This window comes from Parasteatoda tepidariorum, chromosome 8, assembly GCF_043381705.1.
Source record: "Parasteatoda tepidariorum isolate YZ-2023 chromosome 8, CAS_Ptep_4.0, whole genome shotgun sequence".
Taxonomy (NCBI): Eukaryota; Metazoa; Arthropoda; class Arachnida; order Araneae; family Theridiidae; genus Parasteatoda; species Parasteatoda tepidariorum.
This window is the reverse complement of record NC_092211.1, coordinates 90,239,584-90,267,233: the sequence shown is the minus strand read 5'-3', so window position 1 is coordinate 90,267,233 and position 27,650 is coordinate 90,239,584. Positions and strand designations below refer to the sequence as shown.

At 27.7% G+C, this 27,650-nt stretch overlaps 1 protein-coding gene and 1 long non-coding RNA gene across 4 annotated transcripts in view; both read right to left on the bottom strand.

The window, feature by feature from the left end:
* The window catches only part of LOC107442154 (very long chain fatty acid elongase 4), a 45,994-nt gene that overhangs the window by 12,407 nt on the left and 5,937 nt on the right, over positions 1 to 27,650 (bottom strand). For both annotated transcript variants that reach the window (XM_016055639.3, XM_043045594.2), the window contains 4 exons: positions 21,137 to 21,226; positions 19,009 to 19,193; positions 8,591 to 8,677; positions 8,443 to 8,502 (listed from right to left, as the gene is read on the bottom strand). In XM_016055639.3, coding sequence (XP_015911125.1) covers positions 8,443 to 8,502; positions 8,591 to 8,677; positions 19,009 to 19,193; positions 21,137 to 21,194 — 390 coding nt within the window. In that variant the 5' untranslated portion in view covers positions 21,195 to 21,226. The remainder of the gene's footprint in view (positions 1 to 8,442; positions 8,503 to 8,590; positions 8,678 to 19,008; positions 19,194 to 21,136; positions 21,227 to 27,650) is intronic.
* On the bottom strand, positions 11,955 to 15,364 carry LOC122269996 (uncharacterized). Of its 2 annotated transcripts, XR_006225528.2 has the most exons (4): positions 15,230 to 15,364; positions 14,729 to 15,178; positions 14,083 to 14,224; positions 11,955 to 12,066 (listed from the first exon to the last, which is right to left on the bottom strand). It is a non-coding gene; the product is annotated as an uncharacterized lncRNA (long non-coding RNA). The 2 variants fall into 2 exon arrangements; XR_011637487.1 differs by lacking the exon at positions 15,230 to 15,364 and having other exon boundaries at positions 12,436 to 14,224; positions 14,729 to 14,965.

Genomic DNA, 27,650 nt, shown 5'->3' with positions numbered 1-27,650 from the left:
ATTATTATACAAATAAAATAATAAAGAAACATGCTGAAAAATACGTAAAATGTTTTTTAAAATTAAATTAAAGTTGAAACTATTAACTGAAATGATTTGAGAAAATCTCATAATACATTACACATTTAGTATCTGATTTTTAAAATGCAGAAATATGTGTGAATAAAAAATTAGCAATTTTATATATTTGAGTTAAATAATTATGTAAATTGTTACTAAAAAACAAAGTAATTTAAAAGAAAATGTGTGTCTTCTATTAGTACAACGAAGAATTATTAATTCAGGTTCAGATCGATGGGTCAGCTTGTCCATGAAGTAAAGGCGGGCGATACGCAGTGCTAACCACATTATCACTCTTATGACTGTTGATCATTAAATTGTGCTAGCTTAGCCTTCATGACTTTCAGGCACTCAACGGGATATTGTGGGAATGCTTTGCTTTAATTGTTAATGCTTTACTTATCTTTTATTTTTTCTTAATTTTTATTATAAAAATATTTAGTTAAATTTTTAAAACATATTTCCCTAACATTTATACATACTTTACAATGAAAGCCTTTTATAATTAATTTTAATCGATGTATAATTTTTCTTATTTAGATTACGTATAATAATTTAAAAAAATAATTTTATTTTTTATCCAAAAAATTATTTTTTACATGAAATGTACTTTCATATCTTTTAAGTCTGTACAACTAAAATATGCACTTAAATTCGCTTGAAATTATTTAAAAAAAATTATTTTAACTCAATCATTATAAGTTACAGAGCGAAAATAAAATGCGATTTGTTTGTAAACATTGGCGTGAAAAAAATGCGCCAAATCCGATGCGCGTGCTCATCAAAAAAGGAGTAAAAATATCAGAATATTTATATCAATATGAAATTTAATTGTAATGAAAATGCCTATAAATGCTAACTACATTATAATCTATCAATTTAAATAAAAATATAAAAAAATAATAGCTATTTTGCTAGTTAAAAACCAATTAAATTCATTTCATAACCTAACGTGCTAACATAAAAATTGCAAATAAATGTTTATAAGTGAATATAAAAGAATAAAAATGTTATTTGTGAAATACAAAATGTCCTCCTTTAATGAATTTCTCGTCACACCCGTATCTACAGCAGTGTACTACTATTATTTTAAAATTTTATAGTTCAAAACGCAACTCATCAATCCACCTCCATAGTAAAAGACTGGGGATAGGGTTTACTGGAGGAAAAGTTGTCCAGGAATCGCGTGACGATGTTCTTTGCAACGAGGGATGGGGGACTGGTTCTCTCTACCTAAATTACTCCTCTAAGGTACAGGCAGCTTCAATTGGTAAAATGTTGAAAGCAGATATTCTTTATAGAATAGCCGTAAATTGCCCCCAAACAAGCGTTTGTCTTTTTCGAAGAGAATACATATAGGTGAATTGTACTTCATGCGTGGCAGACAGCGAATTTTAGGGTCCAATGAGCGGATTTTTCTGCCGGCCAGAGTTGTAACATGGAATAGAATGGAAAGTTTGCACACACGTAAAGTTATTGCAAATGGTGAGATTATTAAATGTATAAAATAGCTAGTGCTTGTTTGAGTTAATTGCAAAATGTTTTAACCCCAAAATGGCTATTAAAAAACGCAAAGTTGATTCGCAGCGCAAAAAACCCAAAGGTGAAAGTACCGTGCGTTCAATTATGGATGGACTCGGAAATATTTTTTTACAGTTGCAAAAGATAATACAGTGTGTCTTATCTGCAACTGCAATGAAGCTGTAGCAGTTTTTAAAGAATACAACATTAACCGGTATTTAACAGCCAAGCACAAAAATGCCAACTACCAAACAATGTCTGAATGTGAAAGAAAACAAAATGCATAAAATCTTCTAAAACATTATCTGGTCTACAAAATGTTGTCAAGAAGGTTAACTGTGTTCTAGAAGCAACTACGCATGCAAGTTACATTGTAGCCTACAATGTAACTTGCATGCGTAGTTTCTTCTTGAACACAGTTTACCTTCTTGAAAAATGTAGCATACAATATACCTAAAAATAATAAATCTCTCGGTGATGGGGAGTTTGTTTAACAATGTATGATCAAAATTTGTGATGTTTTATGTCCATACATGAAAAATAAGTTTGAGACTGTAAGCTTATTACGTAAAACGGTGACTTCTAGAATCGAAGCCATCGATAAAAATTTGTCATTCCATTTAGAGTCAAAAATTTCGCAATAAAAATTTTGCTTAATAGCTATGAATGAAAGCACTTATATAATTGATACTGCTTAATTTGTTATTTATAAAAGGTGTTGATGTGAACTTTGAAATTACCGAGGAACTGGTGTGCTTCCGTTCTTTAAAAAGAACTAACACGGGATGTGATATTTTTCGTGATTTTCAGGAAGGGTTTTTAACTTTGAAAGTGCCCATAACAAAAATATGTAATATAATGACCGATGGGGCACAAAATATGACTGGAAAAAAATCTGGATTCCTTGAACTTTTTAATCCGAACTATCTGGGGGATAATGTTAGTTTTCTACATTGCGTTATACATCAAGATGCTGTGCGTAAATCTGCATTGAATATGAAACTTGTGATTGGTGCAGTAGTAAGGTTTGTTAATACTATTCGATCTCGCGGCACAGGCAATTCCAAAATGTTCTTCAGTCAGTGCAATCTGAATACTCTGGTGTATTGTATCACTCTAAAACAAGGTGGCTTAGTGCATGATATGTTTTCGAGTGAGTTTGGTAGTTAAGAGACAACATTATGTCGTTCTTCCATGAGAAACAGTGTTCAGCAGAGTGTGAAATATTAGAAGGTACAGACTTTGCATTTTTCACAGATCTTCTTTGTCATATGAACAACTTGAATGATAAGATGCAAGGGAAAATTCAATTCATCTATTATATCAGGCTCAAGACTTAAATTGAAGAGTAATCTGTTTGCTGGGCAGCTAGCTAAGAACAACTTGTCTCAGTTTTCGAGAATAAATTCAATACCCTCAGTAAATAAGTAAAAGCTCAAGAATTATGAAGATGGCTCGAAAAAACTCCATTTTGAGTTTGAACGCATATTTCAATATTTCAGTGACATTCAAACAGAGTTAGATATTTTACCATGCATTTCAACGTAAATTGTGAAACAGTGAGAAGTGAGGTAAGATTAGCAGCTTGACTTAATTGAGTTGCAATCTAACAATCATCTGAAGTAGTTGTTTCTGAATATGCCAAAGTTTGAGTATTACAAATCATTAGCAAAAGGTAGTTTTCCAAATATAATATCTCATGCCCAGAAAATCAGTACTATGTTTGCTTCATCTTATATATAGCAAGTGTTTTCAACTATGAACTTTAGAAAAAATCTTTTTGGAAGTAGACAAATAGACAAGCAATTAGCCTCGTTCCTTAAAATAAGTATATCTCACTTCGAACCTCAATATAAGGAACTTTTAAAAATGAAATCGCGATTTTATTCATCTCATTAAATATTTAAATCAAAACTTTTATATCGTGTTTTTTATTTTAGAAGTTTTTATTTAGCCCATCAAACATTTTTTCTCCGATTTTTTGCCCTCGATCAACATAATTCGCCCATCCCTGTCCTGAACCATCCAACCGAAAGCTATGAATTTCGGCATACAGATAGTTTAAAGCACGAGAAAGGTCACTGTCTACATTAGAACACTCTACAACAAACCGTTCGAGCGGGATGAGCGAAAAAATAAATGAAATATTCTGATTGGTTAAGCGTTAGCCATTATTTTAAATTTAACGATTCAATTTTTCTCATATTTTAAAGATAATTGTTATCTCATAGCTCTATTTGATCAAAAAATAGTTTATTGTAAGCATTTAAATATTTAATTGGGTATAATATTAAAAAAACACAACTACTTCCACTTAGTAGGAATAACATTTACCATGACGCAATGCTAAATTCTATGCCACTATCCACATAAATCAATTATTAATCAAAAATCGAATATCAATTTCTTTTCTTTATAATGCAATAAAATCTGGCGAGCAGCTATTTAAACGATCAAACACTTCGTTTGTTTATTTGTGGCTTGAAGTTAGGCTCGCAGAAAATGCCGTTCATGGGTTAAATTTAGTAGGAATAACACAACCTGTGACGTAGGCTATAGTATACCCAATTATTTTATATTCGCCACGTCAGATAAATTCAATGAACATTACGTGGTAGCGTGAGCGGTCACCAATGACGCTTAATTACGCTTGCGATGCTAAACTAATTAAGGTAATACATGCATATTGAAATAAAAGAAATAAGCTATGTTCTGGAAGGAAATGGAGTAATGGTATTCATTTGCCTAGAAGAACCGTAAGAAAATCGTTATACTATCATTGACGACAAGGATGCTTAATTAACGTTGGTAATATGTATTAATTGAAAAAAAAATAGTAACTTCTGAACTAAAAAGCAAAAATAAGTAGAAAAGATACTTATTCGCGTTTAAGGTAACCCTAAAAATTCTACATATTGTTGTTGACACTAATGCTCAATTAATAATGTGCATTAAATAAAATAAAATAAGTACTATGTGCTGAAAAGTGAAGCTCATGGAGGAAAGATTAATAGGGAGTTTCGTAAAAAAAACGCCATTCACAGATGAGACTTAATTCATATGTATCACTGACGGTAATATGTACTACTGGTATTATGGTAATTGTCGAATAGGTTTTGATAAGAATTCTGCAACGAGTTTTTCGTAGTTTCGGAAAATATTTTTTTCAGCAGTAGTTAAGATTAGGGCTTTAAAAAAAAGTGGTAAAGAAAATAGAACAAATATCACTATTTTAATTTTTGTTTAACCACCACTAAAAATTATTTTCCAGTGCATGAAAATTCAGTTTCTAAGCCACTTAACGATAAAGTGATATATAATATCTTCCAGCCTTAAACTAAATTTACTAACACTACTAAAACTTTTGAAAGACAGCAGGGTACAATAGTGTATTAATATTTTAATGAATTAGAATTATAAGAACTTTTCTCCATCACTACTTATAAATATTTTAACAAGTGAGTAAAGATCAGATAGAGAAATGATCATACTCCAAAACTCCTTATATATGAAGATCTAATTTTTTTTTCTAAAAAAAAAACTCGGCTTTAGTTGGCTGCCACTGAAAAATGTGTATAAACTCAAATGTTGAAAGGTTATGTGATAAGTACCAAATATACTAATATAGGCATACAATATTATATTGATATATTTGGTAATTATTAAAACTGTACCGATACTTCTGAGAAAATCATTTTTAATAGTAGTAAATATTAACTATCTTGAATTAGTCGAGAATAATAGCATCATCTATACATAATAATAAAAGCGGCTGTGTGTGTGTGTGTCTGTAATCACAATATATCGCCCCAGAAGCCTCGCCCAGGCACGAAACTCGGCACATAATTGTGTTTTGACCTAATGAAGAAGTATTTTTTTTCTTTTTCAAAAATTTGGATTAGTTATTTAGTTATCAGTCATTTTGTAAGTCTATGCTTTTCGTCTGCTTTTTCGTCTTCAAAGAGCCATATTCAAAAAACTATTAAAAAATGCATATACTTTTCCCCACTCTTATAAATGTATGCTAATGCGAACCTTACAATTGAAATATTAATTTTCGACAACTTAAACCAATAATANATATATATATATATATATATATATATATATATATATATATATATATATATATATATATATATATATATATATATATATATATATATATATATATATATATATATATATATATATATATATATATATATATATATATATATATATATATATATATATATATATATATATATATATATATATATATATATATATATATATATATATATATATATATATATATATATATATATATATATATATATATATATATATATATATATATATATATATATATATATATATATATATATATATATATATATATATATATATATATATATATATATATATATATATATATATATATATATATATATATATATATATATATATATATATATATATATATATATATATATATATATATATATATATATATATATATATATATATATATATATATATATATATATATATATATATATATATATATATATATATATATATATATATATATATATATATATATATATATATATATATATATATATATATATATATATATATATATATATATATATATATATATATATATATATATATATATATATATATATATATATATATATATATATATATATATATATATATATATATATATATATATATATATATATATATATATATATATATATATATATATATATATATATATATATATATATATATATATATATATATATATATATATATATATATATATATATATATATATATATATATATATATATATATATATATATATATATATATATATATATATATATATATATATATATATATATATATATATATATATATATATATATATATATATATATATATATATATATATATATATATATATATATATATATATATATATATATATATATATATATATATATATATATATATATATATATATATATATATATATATATATATATATATATATATATATATATATATATATATATATATATATATATATATATATATATATATATATATATATATATATATATATATATATATATATATATATATATATATATATATATATATATATATATATATATATATATATATATATATATATATATATATATATATATATATATATATATATATATATATATATATATATATATATATATATATATATATATATATATATATATATATATATATATATATATATATATATATATATATATATATATATATATATATATATATATATATATATATATATATATATATATATATATATATATATATATATATATATATATATATATATATATATATATATATATATATATATATATATATATATATATATATATATATATATATATATATATATATATATATATATATATATATATATATATATATATATATATATATATATATATATATATATATATATATATATATATATATATATATATATATATATATATATATATATATATATATATATATATATATATATATATATATATATATATATATATATATATATATATATATATATATATATATATATATATATATATATATATATATATATATATATATATATATATATATATATATATATATATATATATATATATATATATATATATATATATATATATATATATATATATATATATATATATATATATATATATATATATATATATATATATATATATATATATATATATATATATATATATATATATATATATATATATATATATATATATATATATATATATATATATATATATATATATATATATATATATATATATATATATATATATATATATATATATATATATATATATATATATATATATATATATATATATATATATATATATATATATATATATATATATATATATATATATATATATATATATATATATATATATATATATATATATATATATATATATATATATATATATATATATATATATATATATATATATATATATATATATATATATATATATATATATATATATATATATATATATATATATATATATATATATATATATATATATATATATATATATATATATATATATATATATATATATATATATATATATATATATATATATATGTGTGTGTGTATATATATATATATATATATATATATATATATATATATATATTCATATGTTCCTCCATTTACCGGCATCTTTCTTTCAAAAATTATTTAAAATGTTTTTCGTAAATAGAAGCGTAAATGGAGGATAATGGGATCATTTTATGACTCTCGCTTAATGAAGTGCGTGGAAGAAGGTAACAATATTATACTGGATACTTCAAAATTTGTTTCATTTTAATTAATGGCTAATATTCATGATTTTAGAGGAAAGATTTTATTTTAAAAAATTCATTATTAAATATTAGAAGATTTTCAGCCATGGATTTGTCCGAATTTCATTTGCCCATGGTAAAAATTCAAATTTGTATAAAAAAGAAATTTTTAATATTTTTTTTTATAATTATAACATGCAATTAATTCAATGATTTTAAATAGAATTTAATTACATTGGTTGGATATCCATTACTTTTTATAAAATTTTGGAATAGTTCGTCTATTTGTTTTTCTTTGAATAAACATTGCTATAAATTCCTTTAATTCTTTTCATTTGATTAAAAATGGTATTTAAGTATAATATATATATTAAAACAAATTATTTTAAAATGGAATGCGTAATGAAATTAAAACAAGCTTACTGTGTCGAGGAGATCAACGTACTTGCTGATATAAAATAGCCATACAAATTTATAAGCTTTCTGAAAATAACAACAAAAAAAAACAATATATATATATATATATATACACACACACATTAATCTTACTCATTGATCTAAATATACATACATTTACGTAATACTTCATGTTCACTTCATTTGTCATCAGATTGCATAACTTCCCATTTTTCGCACTATCATATATAATATTAGCAATCTGAAAAGAAATTATAGAAAATATTATAATTAACATGAATCCTGATTAATTTTATTTATGAATTTAATTAGTTTTAAATGGAAAAATGTTCGTATTTTTTCATTTAAAACTACTTTGGTTTTTACATTCAATTATTACACAAAAGTTTGTAAAGTAAGTCTTTTAAACTGCGCATGAGCGGGAAAAATTTTGTAGTCTATTGTATTTGACAACTGATGAGAAAAAAAAAGTTTGATTTGAATATCTTAAAAATTTTTAAAATTTCAAGCATTTCTCAAAGTAGTTTTCGTTTTTTTTCCCTTAACAAAGCTTTAAATTATAAGGGGACCTCTACAAATATTATTTTGTATCATATCGCAGAATTTAATAACAATTTATAACAATGAACGTTTATACACCAAAATGTGATTTAATAAAGGAAACAGGAGAAAAAAAGTTACTTTTGATGATTCCCAACAATGCCTTTTGTGTCCTTTTTAATAAATGTTGTTTAATAGTACTAAATGAAGTATGAGGAAAAAAAACTTATTATTTTAAGAATGTTTTAAAAAGATACGAAAACTACTTAGAAAACTGCTTGAAACTTTTTAAACGTTAAATACATTAAAATTTGAATTTTTTTTATTAGTTGCCAAATACGATTCGCTGGAAAACTTAAGCAGAAAAAAAAAATTTAATACGAATGCGCACTATGAAAGAATGTCCATATCTCCATAAATATTTAAATCTAGGCTCACGAAATTATGTGTATTTATTTCATACAGTAACCAAACTAACTGTCACAAGTTACAAATCTGCTTTGCTACATTTTTGGCATAGGGTGTTCAAAAACATTATTTTCTGCTTGTTATTTATGATCGGTCCCTCAAACCTCTGAAAGCTTTAAACTAACGTAATAGAAATCGCATTCTAAGACAGTATTTTCTGGAAATCCCCCTGCATGGCGAGAATACAACAATCGTTTACTACATAATCTCAGTGAATGAAGGAAATTTTGTAATTTAAAAGGCTTCATCATTTGAATTTCTGTAAAAATCGTGTTGATTTTCATAAAATATAATATAAATTACATCTAATGAATACCTAAAGTATAAATATTTATCTGTGATGTAACTTAATTAACAATTTAAAAACAAATCTTTGTGAATGCGATTTTTTTTTAACGTGTGTTAAAAACTTTGGCTTCTGCTATAATTTGGCAAAATACTATATTGATAAACATTAATAGCTTATTGTATCTGTAGTAACAGAAAGAGAGAGATCAGTACAATTATTAAATAAATGGTCGGGATAGCCTGGTCGGTAGAAGGTTGGGCCATGTCCAAGAGTTCGTGGGTTCGATCCCCGTCTGCCGAAAACTCCCCGTGTCGTAAATGGTGACTGATGCGAGTTAAATCTGTCAAGTCTCAAGGTTCTCCATTCTCCCATAACAAATCAATACCTCTGGGGGTACTGATCCAGGAGTTTCCTTGTCTTCTGGATTGGTTCAAAATTACAAGTTTACGGAGTAGAACATTAGTAGTCGTAAACCCAAAAGTTGGACAGACTGTCCAGCGACGGATATAAAATATAAAATAAAAATTATTAAATAAATGCAATCGTGATCGAATATTTCATTATAAATTAAATTTACGTTTACTTCTTATATTAAGAATAAATTTGATCAAGGCTAATAATTGTTCATAATATAAATGTATTTATAAAAGTATTAATTCTGAATATTAATATGACATCATTTAACTTTGTAATATAGGGAATGTATGTAATATGTTATATAGTAGAATTTCTAATTTAAAAATTACGTTAAAAAATTCTATTACAGATATTCTAATTTTTCATCATCCTTTATTTTTTTAAACCTTTGTTTTTTATTCTTCTCTTTCTTAAACGTCACATTTACTAAAAATCTTTACAGAAGATAATTTTAAGCAACTTTGTTAAGAAGAATTTTCTTAGGATGGCGACAATTATGATCTTAACAAAAGAAAAGAGAGATATTTCCAATGAAATGTCATTCCATCTATATTTGGCTTCATATCGCTAACTTAATATGAAATTGTCTTGACACAGATTATACCCTTATGAAAAAATCGAGGTATAAATGAGGTATAAACGAGGTATATTTTAAAGGTATAAAGGAGGTTGTTGTTTAAATACGTCGTAAAGATTGAAAAGGGTGCAAATGAATACCTCAAAATCAACCTCAAATATACCTTAAATATACCTCCAGAGGTATATATGTTTCAGCCTGAAGTATATTTTTTTACACTTGTGGAAGTATTTATTCAACAACCTAAGGTGTGTCATTTTACACTTCAGGTTATTATAAATCAACCTCAGGTGTATTTTGTTCGACTTCAGGTAATTATTTTTCAACCTCAGGTATCTAATTTTATGCTTGTAGAGGTAGATATTTTTCAACCTATGGTGTGTCATTTTACACTTCAGCTTATTATAAATCTACCTCAGGTGTATTTTGTTCGACATCAGGTAATTGTTTTTCAACCTCAGGTATATAATTTTATGCTTGTAGAGGTATATATTTATCAACCTGTGGTGTGTCGTTTTACACTTCTGGTTGTTATAAATCAACCTCAAATGTATTTTGTTCTACCTCAGGTAATTATTCTTCAACCTCAGGTATATAATTTTATGCTTGTAGAGGTATATATTTTTCAACCTAAGGTGGGCCATTTTACACTTCTGGTTGTTATAAATCAACCTGAAGTGTATTTTCAACAATTGGAAAGGTTATTTTTAATTAGCGCCATGTGTTCCATGTTCTACCTTAAGTTATTATTTCGTAACCTCAAGTATATATTTTTGTATTTTTAGAAGTATTAATTTATCAACCAAAGATGTTTTTTTTAGCACTTACGAAGGTGAGGTGTTATACGGACCACCTAGTTTATTAATTTTTAGACTCACTATATAAAAAATATAATATATATATAAAGATATTATATATATTATATGAAGAATAATGTACATTACATTTTTTTCACTAGTAGAGATCATTTATCAACCTGAAATTTTTAATATTAAACCTTCGGCAGTAATTGCTTCTTTTGTTAAGCTATAAAAGAAAGTTTCAAATGCATAATTCTTCTATAATTTTAATAGATTGATTTAAATCATCTTAAAATAACACTTATCCAAATTCTACAGTTAGTAAAAATTATTTATGGGAACTCATACTCGTATTTTTAGAAGATAGTTGTCTAAGGTGCTTGAATTTTTAAAGCTATAAAACTACAAATTTAAATAATTAGTCAGCTGAAATTCAAAGTACTTTTATTTAAAACTAAAATTTCACTTTTTTTACAAACCAACAAAATTATTTTAAATACTGTTTCCGTCTACATGTTGAAACTTGTAATTATTGGAACCTAAAAGGAAAAAAAATATAAATTAGTAAGAAAGTCATATTTACAATAATAGTGGCAGGTCTTAAAATATTAGAAAGTATTTTTTTTATCATTTAAATTAACTGGATGAAATTAATTTTCCTTTTCAGATAAATATCTTCTGCCATTTCTATTCAATCCTCGTAGCTAAAAAGCATGACATGTATCACAGCCACAAAATAAAATACACTGAAGACAGTATTACCATTAACAACATTTACAGAAATTCAAATATACAGGGTGTTTATAAAGTCTCGGACCCATTTTGATGTTTAATAACTCATAAAATAATAAAGATAGATTAAAATTAATAACATAAATGGTTAGATAGACTCAAAAACTTTCATGAACCTTGTCAATGAACTTCCACGTGTGCCCCCTTCGTCGCACGGAGAATATCAAGTCGATAGTCAATTTCACGCCAGGTAGCGGCAAGCATGTCGGCATCCACAGAGGCTATTGCGGTTGTAATTCTGGCTTTTAGGCCATCAATGTTCGACACGATCCTCCTGTAAACATTGTCCTTTATAAATCCCCAAAGAAAAAAGTCCAGCGGCGTTATATCAGGTGATCTGGGTGGCCAAGGAATTGGACCTCCTCGCCCAATCCATCTTCCTGTAAAATGGTCATTCAAAGAACTACGAACGATGATACCCCAATGAGGTGGTGCACCATCTTGTTGCAAAAAGACATGTGGCTGAAGCTCTTCTAGTTGTGGAAATACGAAGTTTTCCAACATGTCTAAGTATACGACTGATGAGATTGTCTTTTCTGTAAAAAAGAAAGCTACCTCTCGTGAAATTGACTATCGACTTGATATTCTCCGTGCGACGAAGGGGGCACACGTGGAAGTTCATTGACAAGGGTCATGAAACTTTTTGAGTCTATCTAACCATTAATGTTATTAATTTTAATCTATCTTTATTATTTTATGAGTTATTAAACATCAAAATGGGTCCGGGACTTTATAAACACCCTGTATAATTCCAATCTTATTATGCAATTTTAACACTTTTTATTTTTCTATACATCTGTAACATTATGGTACTTGTAAGTTTAATAATTAGATTTCCTTCCCTTTCTTTTTTAAAAATCTTTAAACTCAATAAACCTAGTCTATATTTTTCAACTTTTTGTCAGACTTCATGAAACTAGCAGCTTTTTTTTAAATTTTTGACGCTGATTCTGAAAAGGACTTATGTTATTGTCAATCACATCAGAGTTTCTTAAAAAATAGTTATTTTAATAATTTTTAATCAATGTAATCAAGAATCTACAATCGTTTAATAAATTAAAATTTTAAAGTTATGTACCAATTTTTATTCTTTTTTTACACTCAATCGAATAGAACAAATTACAAGCTGATAAGGAGCATTTATTTTAAAGTTGTGAGTAATTTTATGTGAGGAAAATGTCTAAGAGAGAATGATTTGAAATAATACTTTTAAAATAAGTTGAGTATAATATCTCCTATATAACTTATAATACCGAGCAGAATAAAACTAATAGTTAGTTGTTACAAACACTTGTTTAAATATAAATACACATCCCATAGGATGAAACTCAAAATAATGCATATTACTTTCAACAATAAATGTTTTTATTTGCAATTGATTTTATTCAATTCAGGATTAAAATTGCATACTATACTGACTTATTTCTAAAATATTTAAGATTTCCGAAATTCGCACATTTTTGAAGTAGTGAACCATAAACAGCTGCATGAAAAAGCTCATAACCTTGAAACAAATTGTCATATAAACTTGAAATCGGATTTAATTTCATTCTGCCCAATATTCTAATAAGTAATAACAATCTGCTTAGTAAATAATTAACGTGGGTAAAATGCGAGAAAATAACATGTAGTGAAAATAGCAGTTTTGTGATCAAACATGAAGAAGTGAGCTAGTACAGTTACTAGTTTTCAATTATCAAATATCTAGCAAACTATTGTTATCAACAATTACATAAATTCTGTAGTTTATTAGGAGAGATTACTTTTTCTTTTAGGTATAAATTCAGAACTATATCCTAGGGGAAGGCTGAGCAGTAGCTTGCTTGTCTCTTCTTCTGCGCCGCCGCGCATGTGCTATTTACAGCCTAGGCCATCTCAGTAATATCAGGGAACTGTGGATAAGCTCTGTAAATATATATATATATATATAAACAATAATATAAACTTTGCAACAAATATCCAAACGATAAGCATACAGCTATAGTAGAATTTCAAAGCAAAATTGCTATTTTAAAAATCTTTCAATTTTCAATGATTTATTTATAAGAGAAATTGTGAACATTTTTCTCAATTAATCAGCGTGCATACTGCTACGTTAAAACATATACATTTAAGCAAAATAAAAAGAATAGTTCTATTTGACTGAACTACAAACAATAAAATATACTGTGCATAACCTGCTGTAACGATTCACCAGTAATGTTACCCAAAACAGTGACGAGAAATATTTCGGTTATTCTCTCTTATTGCTAAGCCTACAACGATAGCCTCTAAGAATATCCTCCAACTTAAATTATTTAAGATCAGGACGCGTCGTTAAAACAAAAATAATAAAATTTAAGTTTCAAAATTGAAGCATATTTGATTAAAAGTGATAAAACTAAATTAATAAATGTCAAGCACACTTACCGAATTTCGAATAGACTTTCGATTGTCAACACACACGCCATTTGCCGGCTCGCATGGAACTCTGGGAAGTGAGTTAGTTAATATGAAGTGTACTTTAAGCAACCTTAAAACAAGCTTAGGTATAAATAAAATGACTTCAACACCTCAATAAATACCTCACTCTCTTTAGTTGAAATAAGGTATATTTTTTTATACCTCATAAATACCTCAATATCGTTAGTAGAAAAAAGGTATATTTTTTATACCTCGTAATTACCTCACTCTCGTTAGTTGAAATAAGGTTGATTTTTTTATACCTCATAAATACCTCTTTTGTTACAAGTGTAAGAGAAACAACCTCGTATACCTTAAAAATCATCTTATCAGTCTGGATGATTTGAAGTGAATTTAAAACAACCTCAAAATAAGCTTAGGTATAAATAAAATGACTTCATATACCTCAATAAATACCTTTTTATCGTTAGTTGAAATAAGGTAAAAATTTTTATACCTCAAAAATACCTCTTTTGTTACAAGTGTAAGAAAATAAACCTGGTATACCTTAAAAATCTCCTTATCAGTCTGGTTGATTTGAAGTGAATTTTAAACAACCTCAAAACAAGCTGAAGTATATATAAATCAACCTCGTACACCTTAATTACAACCTTTACGAGGTATAATTTTTATTGCTGTTTTCTCTGCAACCTTAAATATACCTCAAATATACCTCAAAACAACCTTAATACCTCAAAAATACCTCAAATCAACCTTAAATATACCTTAAATTTTCATAAGGGTATTGAAATGAAGTGGGAGTGAATGTGTGTGTGAAATGTCTAACTATGGGGTTAATATAATTATGGAACTTCCAGGTAAGTATAAGGCCGACCTCGAAACTTTCAGTAGTAACTAATAATTATTTTTCAACTTTTCCTTATTTCCCATCAAACAAGTTTTAATGTTTTCAGTCCAGCCTCAGCAATGATTCATACCATCTCAATATAATTTTTTCCTACATTAAATATTAACTTATGGTTACAAAATTCAACAATTATTATTCGTATTCAACCCCTATTGTAAATAAAATTTTAACTTTTGCGAAAAGTAATAAAAATGTATATTAAAGGACCTTTTATATATTACCAAAAAACCTAAAAGAAAAAGGAGTTTAGTAATTTGCTTAGTTTTACAGGCAAGAGGGAGAAGGGTATGAGTAATGCTTACGTTAAATCCTAAATTTCACTTATTTTTTATTGCTTTTAAAGGCAAAGAAATTTAAGTAAAAAATAATTGATTTATGTAAAGAAAAAGCTCTGAAAAACTTCTTCAAAAAGTTCTATAATTTCTCAGCATGAATTAAAAAGTAATTTTCTTTTTTGCTCATTTTATTTGAATTTAGTCCTGAAACTCTTTAGATAAGATTGCTAATGCGAAAGGGATTGCAAATTTCTTGTCTAAACGTAGGTTTGTTTATTTAAGAAGACGGAGGAATGCCCAAAAATAAGCTAATGTAATATTTTGGCATCCACTAAACATTATTTATATAGCCTGGTCAAATGAGACTTTTGGATTTCTAGAAAACTAGAAATGATTTTACTTCGCATCCCAAATAAGAATGATATTCCGACGGTTTTTGGAATGAGCTAAACTTTTTAAAACAAAAAAAATGCTAAATTTATAACATTTTTTTTTTGTTTTGCTACATAGCATCTAAAAACACACATTATTTAATAATTCACAAAATTAAACATCAATAAATTCCGCATCGATTGATATACTTAAACATTAGTTTCGGTTTAGCAGTTTTGGCAAAATCAGTAATCGAAACTGAGTGAAATTTTTCGCTTCGTCTAAAAAGAAAAACGTTACGCTCACTTTCTAACTCCCTTCAACCAAAAATGTCCAACCAAATAAAAAGTGTTTGGTATGAAAGTTCTAGAGCATCATCAGATTCTGTATCAAGTTTTGAAATTTTGCTCATTTTTACGCTTTAAAACAAGCAAGAAAACAATAATGATATCAGTTCTTTTTTTTTTTTCGCCTATAGTAAAAGGAATGGAATTTTTTTTCTTCCTAATGGAGGAGGTGTTCGTGGGTGGAGCAAAAGAAGGGCCACCCTAATTAGTACTTTTTTTTCACATCGATATTATAGTTTAATGGTTTATTTCTAGCTCTCACATAGATTGGATTCAATTTATTATTTGCACATTATTATTTTAGATGATACCTATTGCTCATACGAAAATAGCAATGAATAACAAGAAACCCACTTCAATATAAAAATATTAAAAGTTTAAGCAAGAAGTAGTTTTTAGTAACAGAAGATGGTCTAGTAATGTTTATTGGAAAGAATTTTCATTACAAGTATTCTGATTACTTTGGAATTCAGGACTTTGGAATATAGGAGTTCTAACTTAAAAATTATATTATTAGAAATTTTTATTACAGACATTCTGATTACTTTATAATATAGAAGTTCTAATTTAAAAATTATGTTAAGAATATTCATTACAGATTGCTTTGGAACATAGGCGTTCTAATATTAAAAAATTGTAAGCGTATTAGGGAGGTTTGTTTATTTTAAAAGAGGGGGAATGCTAAAAAATATGCTTATGTAATCTTTGGACGTCCACTAAATATGTTCATTATGTAAAATATTATTTATATAGCCCGGTCGAATTAGACTTTTGGAATCCTCAATATAAACACATTTTTTTTAATACCCGTCGTTGAACAATCGACCCAATGTCTGGGGTTTCGACTACTCGTGATCAACTCCGTAGCCTTGCCATTTTGAACCAATCCGGAAGACAAGGAAGCTCCTGAATCAGTACCCCAAGATGTATGATTTGTTATGGGAACATGGAGGACTTTGCGACACGACAGATTTAACGTGCATCAGTCACCATTTGCTACACGGAAATCATTGACCGGTGGAGATCGAATCTACGAGCTTTCGGACATGAGAACAGTGCCCTACTCCCCTGACAGGCCAATATAAACATATTAAAAGTTACAGAAAAAAGGTTTCATTTTTAATAACATAAGGGTTACTACTTCCAATTGATTTACGCCAAAACTTGAAAAAGCGTTTCCTCCGATTTTATTAAACTAATAGTATTTACAATATAACGCATTCTTTCAATTTAAATTTCAAAGAAAGAAACAACAAATTTATGCGGAATACTTGGCAAGCATGCAACCCAAAAAAATATCAAGTATTTTACACTAATGTAGCCGCTCAAAACATGTTCTTTATTTATGTTTTGATATTAATTGTCTTAAATTTGTTTTAGGCTCCCAATCAGTTAGAATTTGTAAATAGCTCTTATGAATGGTAATCCAGCCTATAATACAACTTGCTTCTCACACTTCGCCTCGTAAGTATTACAATAAGTGGTGGAGGAACCAGCTTCCAGTTTTAGGAAGCTTATTATTGTAGAAGTTTAGTCAATCATCCTCAGAAGAAGCTGTCGTACCTTAGTTGATATCAAACTTGCCTATTTGAAATAAACCTTCGTCTTTTGAAAGAGACGAATTAAAAGAAGCTTCGTTGTACATAAAACCTGCATCAGAAACCTCTCTAAGCATAGTTTTAGAATCATTGAAAACGTTCCTTTGAAGGATGGTGATCTTCTGGAAAAATTGACACATTTTTAGTTTACCTTACCTAAAAAATGCAGAAGTTCTATTAAAGCCACTGAAGGAGCGTATGAAAAAACTATCCTCATTTGCACGTTCGCTTACATTATGGAAAACAAATAGTGTGCTCTGTAACAAAAAAGCACCGTTTATGAAGAAACACAGAGCCGGATGAAGAGGGTGCCATACCAAGGAAAAAAATTTCGTCACAAATTCTCTTTTTCCCTCATTTAAAATTTGAAAGAAAGAAAAAGTAATTCATGCAAACCTAGAGAAAGTCATGAAGCTTCAATTGCTGCAAAAAAATACTCCAAAATCTTAAAATGCAAACAAATTACTGGAAGAGAACTTCTCCGTTGCGAAATCTTAAGTTATCATATCTCATAATTATTTTCATTAGTGTATTTTAAACTTTTCTTCTCAGTATTGGAAACGAGATAGCTTACTCACTTTTTCTACACTTTAAATTAGTAATGAAGGAGAAAAAGAGTGTGAGACGAAAATTTTCTTCCGTATTATTCTTGTCTGGAATGCCTAAAGTGAAATAAAATTGTGTCCAGCTTTCTGGGATTGAGTTCAAAAGACGGCGGCTTTTCAATCCAATTTCACTAGGCTATCATCAGTTATGATCAGAAATATTATAATAGAATACAACTTACATTGAAACTAACGTAAGCATTCCAAACCACTATGGAAATATTGAATGCGATTAAAAGTGAATTGAGTCTTAATGGTTTGAATGGTTTCATGAGGAGTGGTCCGAGCCATTTAACAAATAGAAGGTATAACAGGACGACGGAAAGAGGAAAGTGTATGCTCCCCACACGCTCCATATTCTCTGGATCTGAAAAAACAAAAATCAAACCATAAGACAACTTAAAAGCTCTTGAGTTCACCCTATCTGCCCCTAAAATATGAGGACCCTCTGTGGTACTAACTCGGAGAGTCCTTAGGCATATATTAAATATGATATTGTTACCATCGAACTGCTCAAGATGGATGAAGACTTTCCACCAGGCCATAGAAATTGAATAACAGGTTTCCAACATAGCTGAAGTGAACGTTGGCAGTGAACTGGCAACGTAATCTGCTTTCCAGTTCGTCCCAAAGGTGTTCTCTCGGATTTAGATCTGGTCTCTGAGAAGGCCAGTTTAGTTTTTAAGTTCCAACTTAGAAACACAAAAAATGGTGGCAAAAGTCTGAAAGTTTAAGTGGAGTAAGAAAGATGGGCCTGTCTCGATAGAGTGTCATAAAGTAATTAGAGCAGATGTGTTCATGTTCCCAACCACAGGAAATAATTTACCAAACGATGAAAATCACCCCCACACTGTGATGGTGGTGCCCAGATAATTTCGGCCAGATCTTGGATACAACACGGCATCAAGAGCTTCAGATTATTTTTCATTTCACATTTCTTCTAATTTTTTGAAAGAAAATGAATAAATGAGGAACAATTGCCGAGACTCCTTCTTGAAACATCTCTACTTCTTTCTAAATAAAATTAATTAAAAAGTTGAATTGAGAGCAAACCGCAAAGAACAAAAAGTTTTTTTCTGTTACTTGAATGCAGAATTAACTGAATACGGATTTAAGCCACGTTTTTAACATCCTTGTATGAAATTCAACATAAATTTAAACAACATAAAATTTTTATGTATCATTTTGGAACCTTATAATTGCAAATTTTGCTATGTGTATGTAATTTTAAACAAACTTTTTGCAAAAATCTTTTTCTGACTACGTTGAGATCCGGACACATTTGAATTTCTGAAGACGGGGCAGCAGATTCACTCCTTAAATTCTGCTGGGCGGGTATATATGCAACTAATACATTGAACCATACATTTACGTCAATGAAACTTCATACATAGTGAAAACTATACTATGCGTTTCATAAAATAATTTCAACCTTATAAATTAATACAGTTGGAAAATGATTTTTAAATTTAAAATCTTCAAAATAGTTTACTTTTTTGTAAAACAAAATATTTATTTAGTGACTCGTATTAATACCGCAAAGAAACAAAGCAGTTTATAGATATTATGTAGTTTACAAACATTCCCTGGCGCAGAAAAATAGTAGCCAGGACATTTTATCATTTTTTAGCGTTCTTCTACTTTTAGGTCTGACACTTTTACTTTGCATCATTAAGAACAAGGTTATTTCTAAAAAACAGTTCAGAGATAATAATATTGTTTACGTTTTTAATCATTTAGAGAAAACAGGAAGCTATTTTCTTCTTAAAATCTCTTTTAAATGAATTTTTCTCTGCAACTCTCTTCCTGCTAAAAGAATAATTTCAAGAACACGATTTAATAATCATACACGTAAACATAAATGATTCACACGTAGGTAATAAGGAAATGAAAATAAGTGGCCGTGAAAATAACATATTTTTGTGTGTCATACAAATTAGTGTCAGAAAGACTCATTTTTGTTACATTATTTCGGAAATCATTCCCTGTGCAGTAAAAACTTAAATAGAGAAAACTCTACATACAGTTTTGAAACAAAGTATTCAATTGAATTTAATAATTTAATTAGGATTTAATTTTGCTTGGAAATGACATTTTATACTCAACATGCATGTTCAATTGTTAAATTCCACTGTAAAATCATCACTAAAAGGCTAATAATGATGGCCTTCATCAAACTTTAAAAATCATTTTATTGTATGATATTAGAGGCGTTTACAGTTTATTGTCTTATTATTTGGTGAGATAATAAGACAATTAACCCATATAGTTAAAATAGCACCATCCTACAAACCTATATTTATGACTTACCATCGTTGAAAAGAATGTCCCGAATGGCACGATAGCTCTCCCCAATGATATACGCCATTTCATTCAACAATTTTCTTTACAATTTCATGTCTGAAAAATTAAGTCAAAAACTGATTTTTAATGTGTTGAATAGCAATGGAAATTAATTAATAAAACCATTATCATGCATCATTATTCCAATCATTAGAAAAATCATCATAAGAAAATTTTCCTCGAAGTTTTTCTTTTGAAGGATTATGATAAAGACATCAATTAACTTTTGCACGAAACCTTTTTTGTTAATTAGAAAGGAAAAATAAGGAAACTAGCATTTCTGCACAATTTAATCGTATTCATTCCAACCACTTGTAAAAATTCTGTTCTTTTCCGCCTAATTCTAAATTCACAAGAATTTAAATTATGCATCATATGAAGCAAACTATTAAACAGCATTACTTAAAGGGAGGAGAATAACGGTAACATTTATATAAATTTATGAAACGAACAGTCTAATTTATTTTAGAAATAAGAAGTTATTTTACTTCATAATGAAAAAGTGAAAAAAAAACATGTTTTTAGTGTTTAAAACATAAGGTTCCTCTACTTAAATGATGAAACAGGAAAAGGAACAGTTGCTATCAAAAAACGAAAGCAAAAAATTTATGATCTGGTTTATAGTCTCAATTCCTCTCCGACCCTGAATTGCCCATAGAAAGTCAATCTGGCCTGATTTGTCTCTTTTGGCTATTCGGTTTTTTTCTATCATCAATTATTTCTATGAATTTTTTTACTGGTAACAAAGCAATTTCTTGCTTTCAATCTGTTTCTGAGTTTTCATCATTCAAGTGTGGCCCTAACTGTGTTTGAGTCCTCAAAACATACCGATGTTTTTTATATTTTCTTTTTCGAAATTTTTACTATGAAGAAAAAGAATTTTGAAATATTTAATTTTTGGAATGCTTCTTTCATATACATTTTAAAGGGTATAGTTTAATCTGAACACCTCCAACAGAAAAAACTTACACCAGGCTCAAACGCATATCCATCGTTCATGAAATATTTTAGCCCCTGCAACCATTTACAATATCATGACAAAATTGCTTACAATCAGAGTTGGCCGTTGATTACAGTAATCGATTACAACTGTAATTGATTACAGATAATTACAGCTATGTAATCAATTACTTGTAATCACGATTACAAGTAATCAATTACTTGTAATCGTGATTACAACTTTCAAAAAATTTTGATTACAGCTGTAATCATGATTACAATTTTGATTACAATAATCAATTACTTGTAATCATGATTCCAAGTAATTGCGATTACAAGTAATCGCAACGAAAACGATTACGAGTAATTATGATTACATGTAATCATGATTACGCTATATGCACAATGTACGCATGTACATACAACGTATACATGTACATAATTACAAGTAATGTACAAATACATGCGTACATTTAAATATATGTAATTACAATATACACATACATTGTGCATACATTAAAAAATTTATATGAATAAAGTTATTAAAATTTGTTATAAAATTCATTCTAAGGCATATGAAACTCGACCTCATATTTTTTAGAAAGCAAACGATAATTTTATTTCGAATTTCTAAATATTAATTCCACACATAAAATTTACCGTTTTTCTTACCATTTAAACAATTTCTATGAATNTCCACCCTTGGCCCGAAAGCCAATAATCATGCCCTTTTGGACGTCGGATAAATCGCTACATTTCTGCATTGCGCCAACGACTGAAATGCTTTTCGATGCCCTAGGACATCCAATATATACACTACACTGTAATGTGCTGCCACCTACACTCTGCGATTGGTTATTTCACTTTGACGTCGAACGTAGGTGGTGGTCACATTAATGTGACTGGACTGTGTATTTTTGCCTCTGCAAACATTTACAATATCATGACAAAATTGTCTACAATCGAGTGAGAGATGGCATGAGTCCGTTTTTGTCTTCTATGAATTCCTTTTTAAATACTGAATTTTGCCGCTTAAAAATGCAACATGTTTTTAGTTATGCAATAAGGATAATTTTATTCAAGTTTTAAAATAGCTGTCAACTGTTTTATATATTTTACGTCTGCTTCTGTTTAGTTAAGCCCAATTCTTAGCCTGAGCTCTATGCTGTGCGCAGGTTTGATTTACAAACTAATTTTATTTTAAGAATCAGTGAATGTATGCATTTTAAACCAACTGTTCATACTTTAAATTGAATCATAAAAAATAAAAATAAATTAAAATAAAAAAATCCTGACTCGTAAGTGTATCCTATCTTATTTTAATTATACATTTCAGTAAAACTGAACACAGTGGCTTACATAGACTTAGATATGCCTGCCTGCAAGAATTACAAATGTACCCTATCTTTGACTTTACACAATATTTTTAAAATGATGATAAAAGACAAGAACACTTTGAAAAGACATTCGGGATTGTTGAGATGTCAAAATTGTTGCGATTTTCCAAACTTTGGAAATTCGTAATGATAACCACCGAAAAAAGTGATCAAAAGACTACATTGATTTAGATTTCGCACGCTCAAAAACTTAAATGAGCAAGTCAAACTTTCTGATTTTTTCTTTTTTTCTTTTTTTTTTTTGCAAAAAGAAAAAAAAAACTATAATAATTTTTATTATTATTATTATTATTATTATTATTATTATTATTATGCTCAGGTGCTACCGCGGGCCGAATGTTGAGCACCCCTACATGTAATGTACTATTTCTGAATCGAGCGCTCTCAAACCTGTGTGCGGAGGTGTTATTTGCGCCACTGGCTGAACACCAGAAAGGGAGGTCGTCTACTAAACTACTTATTTTAGTTTTTTTCTATACTGAGAACAGCACTAAATTATCTATCAAGAATTTTTATAGTAAACTTGTCAGATGAGAAGATGAAAGGTAATATAAATTTTAATTAATTAATTTTGTAATGCTCTAAATTTTAATCAGTAAATTCCCAGCGTGAAGGTGGAGGAGCCACTTAACTGTTTCCCTCATAAGTAATGTGATCTCCACAGCAAGGTTCTATTACTTATCTGTTTTCTTTTTATTTTATTTTATTATTTTTTTTATACTCAAATTATATTCAAAGCGAAAAAAAGAGCACTTAATAAGGACGCCTTATGATCGGTAAACAACTAGCTTAGCTACGTCACTAGATTAAATTTTGATTAGTTGTCCATTCCTTAAACATTTTGACTTTTATTAGTTTAAGCTTTTTTTTAATTTTTTATCTAACTAAGTTCTTTTTGTGTTCTGAATTTTTCCATGCCAATTTTTAAATACAAAAGAAGTTGATGACTACCAAAAAGACAATTGAAATGTACAGTGAGCAAAAAAATAAACGGACTACCCCGAATAACTTTTGATATAATGATTGGATCTTTACATTCTGGAACTCCACCTTAACCCTTTCGCGCCGACTGTCACAAATACGTGCCAGCATAAAACCGTATCAATCAGGGTAAAAAGATAAAATTGGTAACCAAAGTAGAGTTCTTTAGCAGTTTATTTGTGGGTGGGGTTATAATTGTTTGATTCATTTAATTCTCCATTACTTTAGTTTAAAATAAAATTATTTAGTTATACCTTGAACTAACATTGATTATATATATGATTAAACTAACAATAAAGTGAAAGCAAAGTAAGTCTGTCAAATTAGCAACGCCTACATTTAAGCTACAGTTTTTTATTTATTTACATCCTGATACTGATTTTGTACGAATGCTTTTATGAATCACCCGTCCAGAAGGGGTCTGAGGTGGTGATTTCAAATATGCTAATTAATTAATGCAGGCGATATTTTAAATTACGAAATCAGACACAAAAGCATACTTTCTCTGAATATACATACCATTTTTTCGACATATTCCGATGTCTGATTCCCAAAATATAGGCAATTTTAAATTAGGGTCACCATAGTTTGATCAGGAGAGCGGTTCTAATTTGGGACTCCTTACTGTTAATTTTACTTTTTGCGTATTTCTCCCTATTTCGAGAAAATTTTAAGCAAATCAGAAACTTTTTTTGTACAGTTATAAAATTAGTTTATTCAAAAATAATTTCACCTAAGAAATAACTTTTAGTAAGTATTTATTTTTTTTAATTAATTTATTTAATAATGGTCGAAAAAATTTTGATTTGTAAGGTATACAATTTTTTACATTATTTTAAAGAAAGTAATTTAATATGCAGAAATACAAAATTTGAACGAAATCGATTGAATAGTTTCTGAGAAATCGAATTTTTAATATACGATTTTTTTCAAAATTTGAATTCTCAGGAACTATTCGTACGATTTTAATTAAATTATGTATTTTGCTATGTAAAATTAAGTTCTTTAAAATGATGTAAGAAATTGTATGCCTTACAATTCAAAAGTTTTTCAACCATTATTAAATAAATGAATAAAGAATAATAAATTTTTACTAAAATTTATTTCTTACGTGAAATTATTTTTAGATAAATAATTTTTCTAATTGTCTGTAGAAAATTTTTAATTCATTTAAAAAATTTCGAGACATAGCGAAATATGAAAAAAGTAAAATTAGAGGGTCTAAACTGATATCCTGACCCACTATGGGCACCCTATTTCCCAGATTGCAGCTACATATTTTGGGTGTCAGGAATAGGAAACATCCTCAGTAGATATATTAACGACGATCATTCATTATATTGGGTGATGTTTTTTATTTATATTGTACTTCTAACTGTAATAAAAGAAGTCATTCCAATCCATACGGAAATTTGTTTCTTCTAAAAGCTACGTTACAGTAATCAACATTAATCATTGCAAAATGTTCTGATTTTGATTCCTTTTTGGTAATACTTTTTATTATCATTTTATCCATTTTTATACGAGATCTTCATGCATATAATAAACTAGAAGATTCATATTAAAAGTTTGTTTCATTTTTGCTGTATTTTGAAATTCTTTCAGGATATTATGTATCATTATTAAATTTGAAGGATGTGTACTATCGGGTCCCATTGTGGCTATGTTTTGAGGATAAGAAATCGAAATCCATCGAAAAAAAGGTATTCGAAGTACGATTTTGTGCTTGATTTCGTCATTTAAAATATCGTCTATACAAATTAATTAGCTTAATCAATGTCACCCCTTCAAACCCTGTAGATTGAGTCCTTGTGATTATTATCGGGTTGTTTCGTTTATTTTACGGACATCCTTGACGATACATAATGGCAGTATTGTCCCTCAATTCACACACGTGATAATTTGAGGATGCTCTTCTCAGAGAGATCACGTGTCAGGCAAATTATATTTCATTTTATAACAGCCGACACAACTTTGAGTTTAAGGGTACCAACTCCATTGCCTTGTCATTTTGAGCCCCATACGGAAGACAACGGAACTTCCCGGATCTTGACTTCGTGGAGGACATTTTGATGGAACTAACTCGCATTCGCGTTACAGGGAGAAAGAAACCTCGAACGGCTACCTGGCATCTAACCCATGATCCATCTACCACTGAGGATATTTTAAGTTAGTACTGTGGTCGGTGCGAGTCGGGTGTAAAATTCGGACCCAGTTCACCTCATTGGAAGACCCCTGAGAGTTTCGTAGGGAGCGTAACAAGACAATGACAGCATTCACTTCAGCTGTAATAGAAGTTCATTCCCATGACAGCCTATCAAAAATGAATAAAAAGTCTCCCAAAGACGATGCAAAAGAAGGGCTAACATGGGGTGTCCGGATATTTTGGGGGAGATAGTGTGCCAAATAGATATTTTTATATATATTAGCATATTTTATATATATATAGTTATTTTATATATCTTATATTATATATAATAGATATTTATATTGCAATTAGCAGGAATTTAAAAAAAATAAAATAAATATGGTTTCTATAGATTTGTCGGAACAGAAAATGACACTTCAAACCAATTTATGAGTGCCGACCATAAGTTACGAAACTAGACACCAAAACGTTTACCATGGCAGACAATAAGCAAAATAAGAAAACATTTCATAATTTTTTATTAAGTAATCGGTTTTTCTTAAAGTAATGGTTCTAAACTAATATATTAATCTGAATATACTCATTGATTTCGGTTGATGACATCAGGCCCAAAAACGTAATTCTCTGAATAAACTTCCTCAACAGGTTTGTATTATTGACCCTCAAAATATGATGAATGGACGCAATCTGGGAAATAGGGACCCAGCATTATAAGCAAAAAGTATTTTTTTAAAAAAAGGACGAATTTTTTAATGAGTGTAAAATAGTGCAAAAAATTATTTGATTAGACAGGGAAATAAATGTTTTGTTGCATTTATACAATATCTGATCCTTGCTTCATTCGGGATTTCAAGTCTGAATTGTCCCCAAAGTTAGACGATATTTTTAAAATGATACGTTTACTCTATTTTTTGTAGAAAATGTTTAAAAACGTAATAGGGGTCGTGTAAATGTGTTGACACACTTTTAGGGTAGTTCGGGCATATTATTAGGATTAAAATGGCATAGGAAACCT